Source organism: Myiozetetes cayanensis, unplaced genomic scaffold (assembly GCF_022539395.1).
Source record: "Myiozetetes cayanensis isolate MyiCay16 unplaced genomic scaffold, myiCay2020 scf5-8, whole genome shotgun sequence".
In the NCBI taxonomy this organism is placed as follows: Eukaryota; Metazoa; Chordata; class Aves; order Passeriformes; family Tyrannidae; genus Myiozetetes; species Myiozetetes cayanensis.
In genome coordinates, this window is record NW_026087742.1 from 20950687 (window position 1) to 20970028 (window position 19342).

At 38.5% G+C, this 19342-nt stretch overlaps 1 protein-coding gene across 1 annotated transcript in view; it reads right to left on the reverse strand.

Moving 5' to 3' along the window:
• The window catches only part of NME7 (NME/NM23 family member 7), a 91839-nt gene that overhangs the window by 27188 nt on the left and 45309 nt on the right, over positions 1-19342 (reverse strand). Inside the window, exons 8-10 of the mRNA XM_050334152.1 lie at positions 12418-12482; positions 11529-11597; positions 7863-7964 (exon numbers count right to left, since the gene is read on the reverse strand). Coding sequence (XP_050190109.1) covers positions 7863-7964; positions 11529-11597; positions 12418-12482 — 236 coding nt within the window. The remainder of the gene's footprint in view (positions 1-7862; positions 7965-11528; positions 11598-12417; positions 12483-19342) is intronic.

Consider the following 19342-nt stretch of genomic DNA (forward strand, 5'->3'; position numbering starts at 1 on the left):
AGCACTTCTGAAGCTTTGTGTGGTCACTTTTTAAATAAAATACGATCCATCAATATGAGATACTAAATCTGTGACACCATTCTAATGTATGGTATGTATTCAAAGCTTGGAGAGAGCAAAACCAGGGAGATGCAATCCAAACAGGATGTGGAAGCATTCATTTTGCAAAACTAGACCTGCAGATGGGACAGTTATAACCAAAACCCTGTTCAATCAGAAAAACTTCACTTCCTCAAGGCTGAATAGACAAATTTATGTAACTCAGAGCATGTATAAGAATCTTGTGTTCATCACAGATGCTTAAAATATCACTCCTTAATGACACCCACCTACTATTTTGGGATGCACTCAGTCTGAGTGCAAAGGGAGCCTTTATGATCTCTAAGGCGGTCTTGGAGTCTTCTTTCCCACCTACCTATAGATACAATTCGTCATTGTGACTTCAGATTAGGTTGTATGTCTCCATGTGTCTGCAGAGCTCAACGGTACAAAGGCCTTGACCAAAAACCTGAGTTTTCTTAGAAAGTAAATATTCTAATTGTGACATAAACTCTTGCAAAAATGGCTAGCCCTGTGATGCTTTGCAGGGAAAGGCCCAAAACACTAGCTCCAGGATACCCTGGTACATTAGCCATTCTGGAGAGTAGCTAGGAGGTCTCTCTGGTAGCACAGCAAGTCAAGGAAGATCAGTAACCAGTGCTGTAAATGCCCTGTGGCATATTCCTGCTCTCCTTCAGTCTCTGGGTTCATGTTAAGCTTCACTCCTCTTGCTAAAATAGGATAAACTATTCCAGCCTGGAACCAGGCAAGAGGTACCCAGGAAGAATCAGTTCAAAGCCAGAGACAGACTGACATAAGGGAAAGATGGGAATGCAGATGGGAGCCCTGAGGCTTCTGAAGTTGATGTTACTTTCCAGGAGGGCATATAGAATCTTTGACAAAATCTTGTTAACTTTCTGAAAATGTCCAGAAATTGCAGTTAAGAAAGTGTCTTGTTGTCAGGTGATACTGAAATATCACAGTGTCAGGTGGCAGAGGAAACTACCACAAAAACCAACCTACATCAGCTAGAGGAGCTTTGGTAGCTAGCTAAGGAAAAAACAGAAAGGATTTTAGCAATGGGAAATTAGATGCAAATGTACTCTCAGTCCTCTCCCAGAGGTCACCAGCACCTTCTCTCCAGAGGACGAAAGCAGCAGACTCCTCCATTATTACGTCTCTGTGGGCCTGGTAACAAACAATGCAGTATCTTTTACCATCTGCTTTACCAAATTACTGTAATTTGGTACCACTGAATCCAAGTCCAGTGACCTCACATCCAGGATTTATTTAGGCAGCAAAAGTTTCATTGTTGACACGCTCAAGTTCGGTAGCTCTGGAGTCTCAGACAAGGAGTGGCAGATAAAAGGGTTTTTTTCCAAACTGTAACCTTGCCAACACGCCTCAATCACATTGGATTTAAAGCAGAGTTTGGTCTCGAGGGCTCTGTCAGTATTTAGTCTCCTGATGGAGACTGTCAGTCACCACTAATAACAGCAATTTTCAACACACATGCACCTACCCATCAAGAATCAAAGCGAGCCTACAAGCTCCAGCTCCACATGACACTGAACAGCCATCATATGACAGCAACCTTCTGGCAATAACAACTCACATTTAAAGCAAGCCACTTGCAAACAAGAGGTTCCTCCACTGCTGCTCTGATTTTTGTTCTAATCTCCGCACAAAGGCATACTCCTGTGAGGCTGAAGTCCCTCTTCCTATCAAAGGACTGCCCATACCCTGCAAAGGGTGGCTTGGAGAAAGAGCTCTAAGAAGGTCACATCAAAATAGTAACCAGATCATGTAAATGTGTCCTTACAAAGCACATACACACATGGCTAAAGTAAACAGGGGAGCAGTGGTGTGGTGTCGAGGGATGGCAGACCTCTACAGCACCTATTCAGAAACAAAAGAAACATCAGGAAAACTTACTGTGAACACTGAATTCATGCCTGTAAAAATTAATTCTTGGATTCTTAACTCTCAGCTGCTCCCAGGGCTACACACACAGCTTTGAGAGAAAGAACAAATACAATGTTTCTGTATCAGTCATGTTTCTGGTGCAGCCAGTGCAGATTCCATCCATCTTAAACCAGGGAAAGCAACTCACCGACACAGGTATGGTGTTAGGCATCCACACACACACAGTGCAAGAAGCTATAACACTTCTGGAGGTAAATTACAAATCATACACCAACATATTGACAGTCTAAAGCAGTGGTGACAACTCACAGTTGCAGTCACACTACAGCTGTGGGTCATTAGAGCACAGTTATTTTAACCCTGCCTATCTTCTACATCCCCTGCCTGTGACCAGAGGGCCGACATGGAACAAGACAGAAGTCCTGAACCCACAGAGACTTTGGGCTTTGTGAATCAGGAGCATCAGCTCAAAAAAAATGGGCTGCACTAGAGGGAAGAATCTACCTCCACAGACATCACTTCAGGCAAAAATTACTATGTCTCCCAACTAAGAGGCCTTAGCACTGTCTAGAACACTTTTTCACTAGACTTGCAGAGGCTGATGTGGAAATTAAAAACTGAAAGGACAGAGTCAGATGATTGACCCTAAATAACATCTAAGCAATTCAGTCATGCCTTTCCCATTGCTGGCTTAGACAGCAGGATATTATAACTGGTATTGATTGGTCTGTTTGCTACCCTAGCTGATAATGGTCTGGATCTGAATGAAAGTTTTTATTTTTATTACATGACTCAGAGTATCTGAGAAGATAATCAATTATATTAAAATCTTATTCATTAAAGAATTAGATAGAAAAAAATCTTATTTCTCTTTAAACACATTATGTACTTCATTGTCAACACTCTTACCAAGGCTCACTAGGCTATAGGGAGAATCCACACTAAAACAACTATGAAGGTATTACCAGAAAACGAGTACTTGGAAGCTTAAAAAATAATCTTTATATTCCTTTATATCTTCCACTGAACTATTCTCTACATGATGTAATGTGAAAATGTCATGCTGCTCACGTAGTTCTAGGAACGAACATGAACATTTTTGGCCTTGCATATAGAAATTTTTCAGTGTTAGAGATTCAAAGGAGGTCTATACAAACAAAAATCTTATAGCAACAGTGCTCTTTGGCTCATACTGTTATCCCTCTTTAACTGATGTGATTAACTGAGGCAGAAACATATTGAACTTTTTGTCCAAGGTCACACTAGTGAGGTCAGGAATGGAGCTAAAGCAGACTCCAGCTCTTTCAGTTCACTGCTTTGTTTTAAATCATCTAATCTCCCTTTCAGCTCTTTGATGCAAAAGTAAAAAAGACTGGTAATACACTGTTACTCGTAAAAGTGCAAATCCCCAATGTAAAAAGAATACAGGTTAGGATTTAAAGCAAGCGCATGAAAATCCCTTTTCAGCCCACTGGATGCAGAAATATTGCAGCACATCCCATCACTGTAATAATATCTCACAACAGAAGGTACTCGAGTCACGTTTAATGTACTGCCAATCCCAACTAAAAGCTCTTAGGAATACCAAAAGTTATGCAATCAGCCAGGAACATGTAGCTAATGAAGACTCCTGAAATCGCGCGTTATAACCAACTTTTTCATTTGTGTATGAAGAAAGTTCAAAAGAAAAATATAAATGCAATATACCCAATTTCTACAGCATTTTACAAGTGTCTTACAAACACTAAGTAATCATCTCAATGATTCCATCTTCGACAAAAATTTTACCAGCAGATATTTCAAGGCAGAAGCTGCACGAAGATGATGCGAAAACTGAAGCTACAGCTTCAGACCAAAGTGTTAACAAGAAGCCTCCCAGTGCTCCAGAGGCCAAAAATACACAAACATTAGTGAAATGAAATATCGATGCCAGCAAACCCAAGCAGTGACATGATTTCCTGGCCACCATCACACTGTTCCAAGGTCTTGCATTACAGACTCTGCATCCAGATCCATATTAAAGAAAGTCAAATCAATGCAGATCAAATCAAATGCATGTTGCTTTGTTTTTTTTTTTTTTACTGCACTTAAACAAAACCACTTTCTTGACAGTTGCACATTGTGCTATATTTACCCCTACCCCTCCAAGCACTTCATTTTTTTTTTTTTTACAATGAAGAAGAAACACAGCTTCATTTCTGCTGAATTTTGATTCAGTTACTCACTCTCATTTCTAAGCGATACTGCATGGTGAAAATTCAAACGATTTGTGTTCTGTAGTAATCCTATTTAATTAACTATTTAAGTACCCTTCCCAGCTTTCTAGAGCAGTTACTTGCAGGCACAAAGCAATATTTCTTTCTCTTGATATCAGAACTGCACCAGTAGAAACAGAGCGAAATACCACCCAGCACAAGACCCATAATTTAATGTTGTGCCTAGCAAGATTCAATAGTCTATTTTTAAAAAGGGCTTATAAATGATTCGGACACACCATGAAAATCAGTGGAACTCACAGTCATTTCAGAAATCTCATTCCTATTTTAAATTTAAATATGTAAATAAAAGTCCTCAGCTGCTCACAGGATATGAAACCCCATAGCTTCAGATGCACAGCAGAGCCTATGGGTGCCTCCCCTCCTTGAAAAGCTACAGCCTCGTCTGAAATCCAGAGACCTTTTTTTTTTAAACAGCCCTTATTAACATAGCAAGGAAACCTTTTCAAGATGGGCATTAGTATGACTGCTGGCCTTTTACAGGGGTGCAGCAACAATAAGCAAAGAGTAAATACCAGTTTATTATAGTAGATGTGAGAGAGCCTTCCATACCTAAAGCCCAAATATTAGCCACAGAAGTTCAGGACAGAGAGAACAAGGCACAGAGGGACACCAAGAGCAAGTCACACAAGAAGTCTGGGACCTGGCTGTGAGAACAGCTAAGCCAGAGGCTGCAATTAAAGACAAGAACAAGCATCATAACTAATCTGAAAGACTACAGGAAGGCCTCAGAAGAGACCACCAGTGACACAAAAGAAGGAGCTGCACTCCAGGAGTCTAAGACAAGTACAACTAAAGATGCTGACAGTTCAACAGGAGGACAGTGAGCCAGCCAGCCCCTCAGTAGGAAAGTGCCAGTGTAGCAGAAGAACGCAAGCAGCAGCAAGACCTGCAGAAAAGCACATATCCTAGTGCATCTACTACCTACCAGGGACAAATGTTCCACAAGCCTGCAATCTGTGACACTGAGCCCTTCAATCAGGTCACAGTAATTTGGAGAGTGAGCACATCCAGCACAGCTCCTTACAGAGATGTGTCTTTATCCCACTGCTTGCTTTTCTGATTTGGTAGGCCATTCCTACACTACTACAAAGTGGCTCAAAACAGGTTTTTAGTTATTTATCCTCCCTACTACCACAGAGGAGGTTTTAATATAATATTTATAAGCTGGTTTATAATGAAGAATATTTTTGGCAGAGAGCTTTACTGACCTGCAGTGCTAAAAAAATATTACCCTGTTACAGAAAATAGCCTGAAGTTCCATTTCATTTTTAGCATTATACACTTGGTATAAATTGCTATCTTATTAAAATATAATCCTCAAAATAGAAGAATTCTAATTCTTTCTTCAGCCCTAAACACCCTGCAAAACCAAAAACGGGCTGAAAGGCCTGCTAACATTCATAGCCAGTTTAGATATCTGACTTGCCATAAAGTAATTATTACATTAGTTATGTATCTAAGATATAATTAACAGCACATGTGATGGGGAGAGATTAATTATATAAGTCAAATTCCAGCACCTTTACTCACTTCAAACATCACCTTGCCCTGAGAGTAATGTCATTGACAGTGATGTCAATGGCACTGCTTGCCAAACAGGGTACTCTTTAACAGGAGCCTAAGTGACTCAAACAGGTACATTTTTGTAGTGAACTACACCCGTGTTTATAAACAGACTGCACACACATCAGGATCCAGCATATATAAACAAACAAACAACTTAGAGAGAGATTTAGGCCTCTCAATGATAATGAACTATTTGCATGACACTTCGATGTAGTTTAACCACTAGACTATCAAATCCACTTTATCTTCATGGTCTGTATATAACCCTGCTGGTAATGAAACTGCTGATAGGGTTTCTGCTACTGCTATTTGAGACAAATGTAACCACAAAGTGCAGTTGTGAGCTTCTGTAAAAATTCCAGTTGGGAATGACAAAAGCCACTGAAATACCTAACCCCTTCTTCCTCAAGGACAAGCTTCCACCACTATCTGAATAGACAGATAAATTTCAGGCAACGATCAGTCTTGAGAGCAGCCGTACTTACTGTACATATGCTTTATGCGCTTGGGAAATCAATTAATTTGCAGTTCTTACATAAAATAGTAGGCAGAAATACATAACACAGCTGCCCATCTTCCAAACATGCCATTAATGTAACTGCTGTGAAGTCAGTGTCCAAAAATTAGAGCCGCCTGCTTCCACTGGAAGCAGCTGGGTACTCATTTTTACTTCCCAAGTCACACAGTTAGCCATTGAAAGGGAAACACAAACAGCGTCAGCGGGTCACTAAAAAGAGATCTGGGAGACAGGAAATTAGGTCTGTTTTCTTCTGCTACCCAGAGGAGCCATCAAGTTGTACATCCCTCAGATTCCTCAGCTCATTAACAGTTCCATACACACATGCTGTATGGCTATGACAGCTTTCCGTGCGAGAAGTAAGGAAAAATAGTGAAATTCCCCTTGTATAGATAGGTACACTTGTCTTTCATAACCAAATGCAGCTGTAATGTTTGCAAGCATATTTTGATTTTAACATATCATGCACTGAACAAGTAGACACATGAAAAGGATATAATAGGCCCAAATAAAATGACTGCATCTTTGAAAGTTTTAAAGACCAGAAACTTTAAACATGGAATTTGAAACAAACCTGAAATTACCATATTGTGTACATTACAACTATCATCCTGCAGTTAAAAGATAAACTTATGCTTATGCTCTGCTTACAAGATGCTAACCCAGCAGAGAAACATTTGAATGTTACCAAACAAAAGAGGACAAAAAGGTTTGGATAACGCCTTTAGCTTGTGCTTTCTGTAATGAAAACTCTGGATCTGAAGAAAAATACATCCTGAATAACTTGTTCTCCCTTCAAACACTCATTTGTGTGAATTTTTTCCATGAAAACTGGTAAATCCCCTCAGTCTACAACTAAGACAGTCAAATCATAACCAGAAAACGTATAAAAACCTGACCTCATTTGCTTCATCTTGATATTTCACCTCATGGTTCTTGTGTGATATAGTAGCCTGTTTAACAAAAACCTGCAAACTTTTTGAGACAGCACTTATGCTTGTCTCCAAATTGCACACAGTATCACACATACCCAACTACCCACCTCAAGAAATGAAAAATAAAAGCTAGAAGCAAACAGGTATGAGAACTTTGACACCCTTTTTTTGTTTGCTTCCTTCTGAAAATGAAAGGAACCAATTCTCCTTCCAGAGTTTCATCCCAGGAGAATGGCACAGACTGCAGTGGACTAACGTTTGATTACACTGGCATCCACAAGCAGTAATTGTTTGTTCCAAGACTCTGAAACATTGTGTTAGAGTTTGTGAACATTTAACACAGATCTTTGCTTAGATAGCTTTCCTTTCACTTAAATATCATCACAGTATTTTATCATCTGCTTTAGATAAGATCAGAAGAGTTGCTAAAGGATTTGCAAAGTGGTCCACTAAGAGTAGTGTTTGACCTCCATAATACGATAATGCCCACATGTTTCTAATGAATGCAGCAAGCATGTGGCAGCCATACCATACTTTGATATTTTAATTCACATAGCATACCATTTTTAAGCTTTCTTTATCGCTCAAGAAAGTACTTACAGGGTCAGAAGGACCACAGAAGTCTCTGAACACTTTTGGAGGCTCAGATGGTGTAATCTCCATTGCTATGCAAGGCCCTGAACACAACTCTGAAACCATCTCCTGAAAGAGAAGACAGACAGAAACAAAGATGAGCTTCTTTGGGCATTAGCCAGGGCTGGATTCCTCCCTAAAGCAAAGTCCAAATTTACAGGACAGGCACACTTAAAAAACATTGGTTCATTTAGGAAAGCAAGGACACAAAACAAAGATACCATTAGTATTCAGAACAGAAGAAATATTTTACATTTTGCTACTTGGTTCAGAAGGTGGAAATTGAGAAAAACTGGACATTCAGCTTCAACAGGATATAACAATATTCACAATACTTCGATCTGGACCTGGATTTCATGGCAGCGTCCCACAGCTTGTCAAACTAGACTGAATCTATGGAATGCACTTTGCTGGGTTTTAAGCCTGAAAAAATCACACTATATTCAGCCAGTTCCAAGGCAGCAATGTACTTTGCAGTGTTCTGTACAGGAAGCACAGTACACAGCCTATATTTGTTTCCAAATATACACCCGTCTGATGGTTTTAAGCCACTAAAATGTCTCCTGGGCTTTTGGTTCTCACAGTCTTTTCCTCACCTATTACTGTACAAGCCGAAAACACACAAGCCAACAGAACCTGTGCCTGTGGCACAACTTGATAGGGTAAGGGTCCTTGATCTGGCAACATTCTTGGGGTATACTGTTACCAGAATCTTGGCTACCCTGAAATCATCTGTTTCTCTGGAGCCTCCTGGAGAGTAGAGACATGATGAGTTCTGCGTGGGTGATGAAGATGGGTCTTACTTTTCATAAGCTTAAAATAACTCTGGGCATTAGTGCCAATTTGGAGTTTGTTAATTAGAGGTATAGGTTTCACAAGCAGAAAGAATCTATTTTGATGTTCTAGTCTGACTTCCTTTTTTAAATCATGCCCTTATAATTGCATACTTGTCTAGAAATCTGGGCAGACAAGTTTTAAACAAATCAGGACAATTAAAGGAATCAAAACCAATGAGGAAAGAGGAAAAGAGAAAACCCACAAGAAAATAAGGGAGGATGGGTAAGGACAAGCAAGGTACTGCAGTCATGTCCACCAGCCACAGGCAGGTTAAGGATGAGCCATGGCAAAGAATAATAGCATATAGAGTGGATGTAAGAGCAGTAGGAAGACAGTCCTTCTCTGCCTTTTTTTGTGACAGAAACTAAATACACAAACACTCTGAGCCAAGCAGCACTGTTCCAAGAAGTTTCTATCCCTATAACAGATTCCATGCTGAGAACATGTGCCTAATCTTCCTACTCTGAATTTTAGTCAAGTGCCTCTATCATCAACGTGATCCTAGGAAATCTAGGTAGATATATTCCAGAGAGGACATGAAAAGAGTGCAGACTAGTTTCATGCTCTACAACATGAACAAATATTTTAATTCCAAAACCTGTGTTAACACCAACAGATCCTCTGCTAAGAACAGGTCAAAGAGCAACATATTTCATTCTGTTAAGAAACAGTAAATTGTCACAAAGTCACTATTTAGCACAATTTCACTGAATTCTGCCATTTAAATAACTGTTAACAGGCTAGTGGAGAAAAAACAGGCTTTTAACTTTAACTGAATCAATTCTGTAATTCTTTTCTGCAAACTGTGGTTATTCCTGTTCCTCCTTTTTCTGTTGTTTCTGTATCAGCACTGACGTCCCACCAGCAACAGTAAATGTGACCAAAGTTACCAGCACAAAGGCAGGTGGTACTTTGTCAGACAGACCTGGTCTACCCTACCCAGCCTCATCAAGGTCAGAGTTGAAGTTAAATAGCAGACACAGCTTCTCCTGTAAGGTTCCCCGTTACAGCTAAATCAAATTTTCTTTAGCAAATAGTTTATTTGTCAAATAGCATGGCTTGTGGTCAGCCAAAACCATTCCTGGAGGTGAACCAAGCTCAAGCATTTGTGATTAACAAAGTGGATTCTGAGCTGACCTAAATAATCTCACTTCTTTTTCCTGGTTACAGTAGGAAATACAAAGCAAAACAACACAATAACTAATCAATAGTATGCAAAATCCCATGAAGGAGAGACCAACAAAGCAAACATTTTGGGCAATTATGCAGCTTTCTCTTTTCACAAAGAAATACTTTAAATAAAATGTCAAGCCTTTATCTGACTGACAAGGGATAACCAGAGGAAAAGGGAGTTTTTTAAAAGTATTTCTGGATGCCAGTATCTTCTGTGTTGAGTTATTTTGGAATGATAAATAAAATTTAGATCAAAACAGATGGTTCTGAGTCACATATATAAGGTCATATTCTTTCTTCAATATCCTATTTTGCAACATACTTCTTCCTATTTGGCCTGCACTGGCAATATCCGTTGCTGTTCCCATGTGTGCCCTCTCTGAAAGTTCCTTTCAGCCGAGTCAATCCAGCCCATCCAGCTTGCAGGACGGAGCCCTAGCTTCTCACTTTTCTTGAAATCACCTCAAATGTATCTTATTTATTGACTTACCCTGTCTAAATGTCACTTTCCATTCTGAGTAACTCTCCAATTAAATTATATAACTAACATTTGCAACGTGTTAGAGGGTCAGGGACTGTACAAAAGAGCTGCAGAAAACGGTAGAGAATTTCCAACTTGTTTCAAAGCAGAGACTTTTGCAGTACCACGGGACTCTTCAGGCCCTGAAATAATTTCAGACATTTCCATATTTTAATTCTGCCACATATCTACAAGTATGCCTGTGCAATCTCCCTCTGGTCTTTGTAAAAAATAATGTTATAAGAGAAGACCATAAGGGTATTCCCCAATCTGAGAGTGAACTAACAGTACTCCTAACCCACTTAAAGACAAATCTACAAACGCTGTTGAAATAAGTTAGACTGAACAATCATAAAGGAGGTGAAAAAAAGAAGAAAAATTTCATTATCAGAGTAATATCAGTAATTGTCTGGAGTAATATTAGTAAATATGTAGAAAACGTCTAATAATTTAACCATTTAAAAATTAAGGATAATTTGCATAGTACATAGCATAGTAGTGAAGCTAAACTCATTACTCTGAGTAAATTGCAAAAATTCCTATGAGGAAAATGAACCGAAATCCTCTGACAGAAGGTGATACAGAAATACAAGCTCATCTTCTTATATTCCCATTGTTCTATTTGCAGTCAGAAAATTTTATGTGACAGTGTAACAAGGCATAACACTATAGAGAGGTCCACTGGGATCACAGCATATCTTAAACTTCTTAAGTTGTCTGAAGATCTACAGAAGTCAGATCAATAAATCAAAGAATAGCTCAAAGTGTCATTAGGAAAGCTTCAAATATAACAGCCCCACTGTAAATAAAATAATAAATATATATTCTGGTCCAAGCCACTACTGCAATATCAAATCAAAGAAAGATGCGGATGTGACACATTTTACAAATTCCTTGGTTGAACAATTTTCAAGGAAGGCTCTCCTTTGTGATGACATACACAGCACAGTTTTCAAGATTCATTAATTTATTTGAGAACAAACTAGAACTAATAAATACCTTGTTCATAAAATAAGTCATATCACAATCCCAAGCAACAAAAAATGTGATCAGTTCCCCGTTTAAGCATATTTTGTTTTCAAACAGATTCTTCTTAAACTTACCAGGTATTCAGGGACGACACCTTTGTAAATCTCATAAAATTCTTCTGCACTTGGACGCTCCATGTTGAACTAAGAAAACCAGAATGTTAGCCAGGCAGTATTAAACAACAACAACAACAACAACAGACAGACACCCCTTATTAACCAGTAAATATTCAGAATTCTCTTTTAATTTTTACTAGGGAAAAGGAACAGCTTTACTGCTGCAACATGAAGTGTGTTAAAAACCTAGTCAATGATGCCACAGACAACATAGGACATGACAACTTAGTGTAGGCTTACCCCACTAAGACATGCAATGACATCTTTTTGTTGGATAGTAAAGGAAAGGGGTTATTATTCATTTGTGATGGGGATTTGAGTGATAGGGGAATTTCAGATCTTGAAACTTTCACAAAAATTGAAAGGCAGGACTCACTGGACCGCTCTTGGGACCAATCTCTGTGCTAAATTCCTTTAACTGCTGAGGGTGTGCAGGGTGTCAAAATCCTTACAGAATCTTTAAAAGTATTCCCCATAATCCATACTAAAAATATATTTTAAAAAATTAAGGAAGGATATTAACAATAGCTTCATTAATTTTAGCTGGTACATTTTGTAAAGGTATCTCTAATTGCTCCAAAAGAGACAGATATCCTTATCCCCCTATCTAACTATAGGGAATCAGATGGAGAGAGGTAAAGTGTCTCGGCTCAAGGTCACCGAGCAAATATCAACAGAGCAGCTGATCAACCAAATAATAAAACATAAATATCACAAGGACAGTGCTGATCCCAAAACACTGCTAGCCTGCACCAGGGTTTTATATTGCAGGAAGACACCTGTGCAGTGCATATAGCACTTCTCCAACTTCTGTTTATCACAAAAACAAACACAAAAGGAAACCTACCATCTGCAAAGCTGAGATCTGAAATCCTTCCTTGAGAATGGCTTTTATAATCTTTCCAGCGAGCCCTGAAGAAACATGGAAAAGACAGTATTCAATTTTAAAAGCAGAATTTACAACTAAAAGGTATTATGCCAATATACTGCTTATTTTCAAACTAAAAAACCATTGTTGGTGTAATGCTGTGAAAGGAAGCAGAGAACACAGCTGAATTCACAAACTCTATGTTCTATATGAAGTGACATGCTGATCGTTTCAAACAACTAAATTCCATGCAGCTGTTGAAAAGAATTTCTACCAAAACCAAGGTAATTATTGAAGCCTTTTCTTGTCTCAGATCAACCGCAAAATACCAAGATTCATATTTTTAATGAAGATACATTGGCAATACTGATGCTTAATCAGTAATCAATTCAGAGTACAGGCTGTCTTTTTTTTATACAGTGTTCACCAGACTGCAGGTCCTACTTTGGGCCAGAAACAATGCAGCATGATAACAAATATTACCAATAAACCAGCACAACTGTTCATGTCTTCTATGGGAAAAACACATTAGTGCAAAATAACCTACTCCTTCTAAGTTTATAGCTCACAAATATGCTATTGCTGATCACATTGCTTGCTTTATTCTCTCCAGAATGCATGCTCAAAGACTGAATGATGTTGTAAAACGAAATATTAAACTTTGGAGAACAAGAACCACTGATTTCCCACTGAATATGTATTTTAGATTTGCCTGTGCTTACAAGATCAGGCTATTTTGAAGATTATGTCAGTCAAGCACAGTACTCTGTGAGTGAATTTCTTAGAATCACTGTTTTTATAGAATGCAAATGCCTGTCCTCTAGTACAATTTGTGAGAAGCTACAAATTTCTGGGCATTTATTCAGAACAGAATTAACCATAGAAGAATACCCTGTAATGAACTGGCAACAGTAGGATTTGACTCCTGGTCATTAAATCCTTTTATTAACTAGTCCTTAAATTGCAGGATATTTTGCACTACATAAATTTAGGAGATGAGAACAAAACAAAGCTAGTACCAAGGTTATAGCATGCTCAAGACACAGTCTGCTAATACCTGTGGCATACAATTGGTGAGCTTCCTACCACATTAAAAGGTCAGTGGGAGTTCTCAATAAAAGAGATGGATAGTTGGAGGGCTTTCAAAACTTGTATTTACATATGAAAAAACCTGTCCCTGAAGTATCTGCTATTATATTTTTACATTAAGGTTCATGTACAAAAACCTTCCCTACACAAAACAGTGCATATTTCTTCCAAAAATCTTCAAACTACTAAAGGGAACACTTGAAATTTTGGTACACACTCAGTCCATGCAGCAATTTGGGTTCACAGAACACAGAAACAAGCAGAGGCAGCTGCAGTTCCTGTCCCACTGTACTGTTCTACCATGGCTCATTAGAGCTCTAGTTTCTTTTTGTCCACCCTACTGGAAAGGCTGAGCAGCTCAAACACCTTCACACAGATTTCACTGAGGCACTGAGCCTACTGTCTTGGCTTCAGAGATGAATGGCCAGTTTATAAAGACAATAAGTGACTAGCTGGGAATCATTCAGGAAATAAATAAAATAATAAATAATATGTGACAGAGCATAAACATTTCCTCGTTCTCAGAATTCAGAGACAATATTTCAGTCATCTGCTTCACCAGAAAACAACAAAGGCAAAGAAAGGGCACTGGCAGATAAATGGTCACCGCCACTTGAAGGGAAAAGGCTATGAGAACTGCATGAGAAAGCTGCTTTGCCTGACAGGTGTCCATTTTGCACTTTATCAGTCAAGAATGGGCCACTCACATAGGCACTCACACCCTGCGAGTATCTAATTAAAATTAATTAAGAGGTTCTGTGGGACTGTGGAGATCTGCTTTTTACAAAACTTTTGTCTTCAGCAGTTTTATGAGCTGTAAGCAAAATCCATGTTTTAGAGAAACAAAGGGGGACTCAGATATTCAGTTCTCTGGGCTGTTTCTCTACTGAAGTCACTAAGATATATCTTTTCTGCAGAGAGGAGATAGGCTTCCTTTAATGACAGAAAAAAGTAGGAAGGTATTTTGGATAAAAGGTCTTTAATGCAAGGCTTCTTTAATAACTAACTGTGATAAACCTATGGAGATTTTCCTCTACATTGTATTTCTGAGTTCACTTTCGCTCACCAGAGCAACAGGGCACTTTGTTGCTCCAGACAGATTGGCCATGCCTGCAACACCCAAAAGGCTTAACCAAAGGGCTTATTGTCACCACTGTAGACAGACAGATGCCTCACCAAAAAAATTTAAACTGTCTTAAAGAGTTTCTTAAAGGAAGAGGCATGAGATTTCATTTATGTTTGCAAAGCAGGATGTTAGCTCCACTTCCCAGATGCAGGAATTAAGGCAGAGAGTAAGCAAGCTGCCAGTGACAGCACAAATCTGCAAACCCAGTGACTTGGCCTCCCTTGTCCCACTGTAGGCAATACACCTATCACTTCTCCTAGGGACACTTTCCTTTCGAATTTTACCTGAACCAAAACAGAAACAAAAAGCATAAAGACAATCCCCAAGCAACAGAAGAGTGGAAGCTCAAGGCTCAGCCTGGAATCTGTTTCAGGTTTTAAGCCAGTTCCATGACTGAATTGGGATGTATCCTCCCCTTTGTGGGTAGATAAGGCTAAGGAAAAGACAAACTAATTAGAGTGCCATTTCAGCAGCTTCCAATAATTCTTTTCAACTTTAAAATCCAAATCTGTAGTGAAAAAACAACTTTCTAAGGACCCTTCAAACAGGGTCAGTGCATGTTTAAAATGTGATTACACTAAGAACCCAAATCAAAGCTGCAGATTAAGCACCAGTTGTGATGAATTTCCAGTCCCAAAGCACAAAAGAATCACAAGCATTACTAAATACAATTGGGGGAATTGAATACTAATCCAAAAAACAGGAAAGTGAGAGGAAGAAAAGGAGAACAGGAAAACACTTCATGTCTTCTGGGTAGCATTGTCTAACTACATACCTAACACAGGACAGATAATCTTCCAACATATTTTAATCAGTTAAAATGCTAAGGTACCAAGACCTCCTCAGTTACATTCGTCTTCTTTGCTTTACAATAAATACTATTTGAAAATTGTCCTTCTCTAAGGAACAGAAACAAACAGGGAAGACATCAGACTGAAAATGTTACAACTGTTTGCAGAATTATGGCTTGGGATAAAATAAAACAATTAATAAAAGTCACTTTTAACCTAATATCACTTTAATCAATGAGAGGTAACAGCTGGGCTATCGGGGCTATTCAGTCCCAGTGCACAACGAACCACCAGCCCTACAAATAGGAATGTTACATTCTCTTCCATTTGTTCTTGGCCAGTTTCCTAATTTAACCATTCCACTGTTAAAAGCTTATTAGGCAAGACAGCAGACTGCCTTCAAAGCAAGGCAAGAACCAGCTTCCTCATCCCAACCTCCATATGTCATTTTTTTTAACCTTTCCAATACTTAAAAATAATTCCTCTGGAACAACAGGTTTTTTTGACAGGAATTCATGAACTTCCACGACTAATCAGACTGATGATCCACCTAATCCAGTAACACATTTCTAAAAGTAACCAGTACAAGGTGCTTAATGTAGCACTGTAAGTAGCAATTTCATTTCATGTCTATTTTTGACATTTTAAAATGCAATTTTGCTTCACAGTATAATGAAATTATCTGATTCTTTATGGTCAAGTGTTAAGGTCCTGTCCTAAAACTCCAGAGAAGCACGATCAGGCTTGACTTCAAGCAAAGTCCTTTTTGAATTCTGTAAGATGGAAAAGCGGGAATTAGAGTTGGGCCCTCCTGAAATGTATTTCACTTGAATTTCTCACTGATCTTTGCTTCAGACAACACTGAAAAACACTGTGCAGTAAGAAAATTACAGATGTCCTTCTCAAAAGGTGCACTGCTTCCTTATCAGTTGGTCAACTTATTCCCTGAAAAACGAGGTTTATCTTTTGCTCTTCCCATTTAGAAGTAACTCAGCTCTAGGCATTCTTACTATGCAACATAAATACACAATTTCTAGACTCCCCCAAAGTTTGATCAGAGTGATAATCTACAACTATTCATCTCCCAGCTCCACTGTGAAAAAGGACATGCGGTCATTTTTGTATCTGTGCTCTGGAGCACCAACTGAGTCATGGAGGGTCTTCTGAGCGACAGACACTGGGCCCACAAAGGAAAAGAGGACCTCAAAAGCTACTCAGGCTAACTATAAGGATCTAGAAAAAAAGACAAATAGATACAGATGGAAGATGAAGAGCAGCATGGGAGGAAAAGGTAAGAGAATATCATTTATAGTGACAGAATTCAAGAATTTCCATCACTCCTCATTTCTGTCTAGGCTTTGGTATTAAAGGAGAACCTCATGAAGTTTGAAGGGCAGCTTTACAGATATTCATGGACAACCCTATCAACACTGCAGCACTGCAGGTGAAAATCTTTACAAACAATAATCATTTGAAAATGCTAAAAGGTAACAGGGTGAAGGTAAAAGATATCACCACTGTTTTACTGAAGAATAGAAGTCAGCATTTTGCTAGCACAAGAAAAATTATGCAGATAGTAAATCCCAGGAGACCTTGAAGCCAAAACAACAGAGCATATGATGCAAGTGAGAATGGGAACTGATAGAAAAGTTCAGAGGGGGTGAAAGGTTTAAAGGCTTAATCCCAGTTGCAACTTTCTGAACTGCTATGAACAAGGCAACACCACACTTGTGAATGCCAGACAGGGCATTAAGATGCAGAATGATGAAAATCTGTAGGGGAAAAAGGTATTCTGGGGATTCTCACATGGGAACAGGTGGGAAGAGTCACATAACATTTGGATACAAAGGCCCATAAAGAAATTCAAGTCAAAGATCATGGACAGGCTACAGAAAGTATCCAGCAATTTGGCTGTGCAGAGTGTGACATTTGAGAAGGGAATCTGAAGAAGAAAGATTAAGAAGGAAAGATCAATATCTCTGCAAGAGTTATGCTGAACTCAAACTGATGGTTGTATATCTACCAAAAACCAGAAAGGCTTAGGTTTGTCTTTGTTCTTGTGTTAAGAGAAAGTTTAAAAATAAATATCCAGATTGTTTTGCTCTTTCTTTCAAGATGTTCATTATTTTGTACTCCTTTAGCACATCCACTCTGATTTAACTTTTTCACTTAAGAAGATTACGGTCAATCACTCTGGATAGAAGAATGTTTCTATGCCTATAATGTCTTTCATTTACTTTTGCTTATTTCTTGAGTGTGAATAAAAACTAAACATGATATTTTAGCTGAGGCTCTACCACTGGATTATATGATGGCATTCAGTATTGTAATTCAATCCATTCACATACATAAAAACATTTCTTTCTTTTTTATCTGGTTATCCCTACTGAACACTGAGCACGGGACAGTGGTTACAGTTACAGACAGGAAGTGGTTAAAATTATGCCTTGGAGTGTGCATTAGCCCATAATTATAAACAATAACTTTAATCTACTATTGCACTGTCAATTAACTCTGGAGGTTAAGACCCTCATGAGATCTCCTATAATCTGTTCCAGCCTTTACTAATTTTATATTCCACTTCCTGGGGAAGGTTCGCCAACTCACTGTCCTAGATCAATAGTAAATGTACTGGAAGCTCTATAATTTATTTTTGACTTGGCAAAAGACTATCACATATTCCTACATTCTGTGTCTTGTCTGTTTTCAGATCCAGTACCTCGCCCTTTTCCTTACACTCTGATTTGAAAAGGGCAGTAAGAAGAGGTTTCCATATATTTATTTTTTGCTGCAAGGTACAGTGAGTTAGACTGTGTGTGGCTGCATTTTTTTTCATTTTTCTAAAACATTTTTAAAAATTTCTGGTAAATTCTGGTTCTGTTAAATCACCAGACATCAGGCCAGTGATAAATGATGAAGTTTTCCTTCATACTTCGATTAAAACTTCTTTCATCTAAATTAGTAAACATGCACACATTTTGTAAATTTACTTCTAGAAAGCTGTATATCCCTGCCTTATCCATCTCAGTGTTAAATAAATTAAACCCTTCAAGTTTTCATTGGCTAAATTTCTTACTGTTTTTGCTCTCAGTTGATTATGTTATTTTTGAAACAGAGTGCCCAGAAACTGGACATGATACATAAGTTGGATTCTCACAAGCACTGAGAAGGACTAGTGGGTCCAACATTGTGAACGCTGATTTTGCTTATGTTACATCACTATTCCAACCATTTCTCTATAGACTTTCCATTGATACCCTGCCAGTTCTTCTCTATTTTTTATCTGTGCATTTATTTTCCCTTCTCCGTGGTAGCGCTATACAGTTTATATTCAACTTCATCGTCTTCACATCGCTTCATTTCTGCAGTTCATCAGGAATGTTCTGAATTCTAATCACATCCTTCAAAATTGCAGTAGGCACTTGGCACCATCTGTGAACATTGTAGGCTTGCTCTGTCCTTCCCCATTCGAGCCATTAGTGGCAACATTGACAAGAACTGGCCCCTGGATGGGTGACAAGACCTCATTTGTAAAGCCCTTTTAATTTCATGTGCTCATGTCCAGTCCAACATTCAGGGAAACATTTATGGATATTCTGCACAGATTTAAATGTAGAAATTCTTTCACTAAAGGAAAATTCTGGTTTCCTAACAGCAAAGAACTTTGACGAAGGCGCTGATATTCAAGTGAATTAGACTACCTGGCTCTATTTTACCTTCCTTTACAGAAAACATACTTAGAGAATGCAGAGATCAGCAAAGCTTATTTTCCTTCAAAAAAGACACGTTGGTAAAAGTCCATCATATCATCACTGAGTGACCTAAATGACATTATAGACTCCTGATTCATCAGTGTCCTTGATATGAAAGAAGTTTCATTAGCCTGAAATTCCCTGGT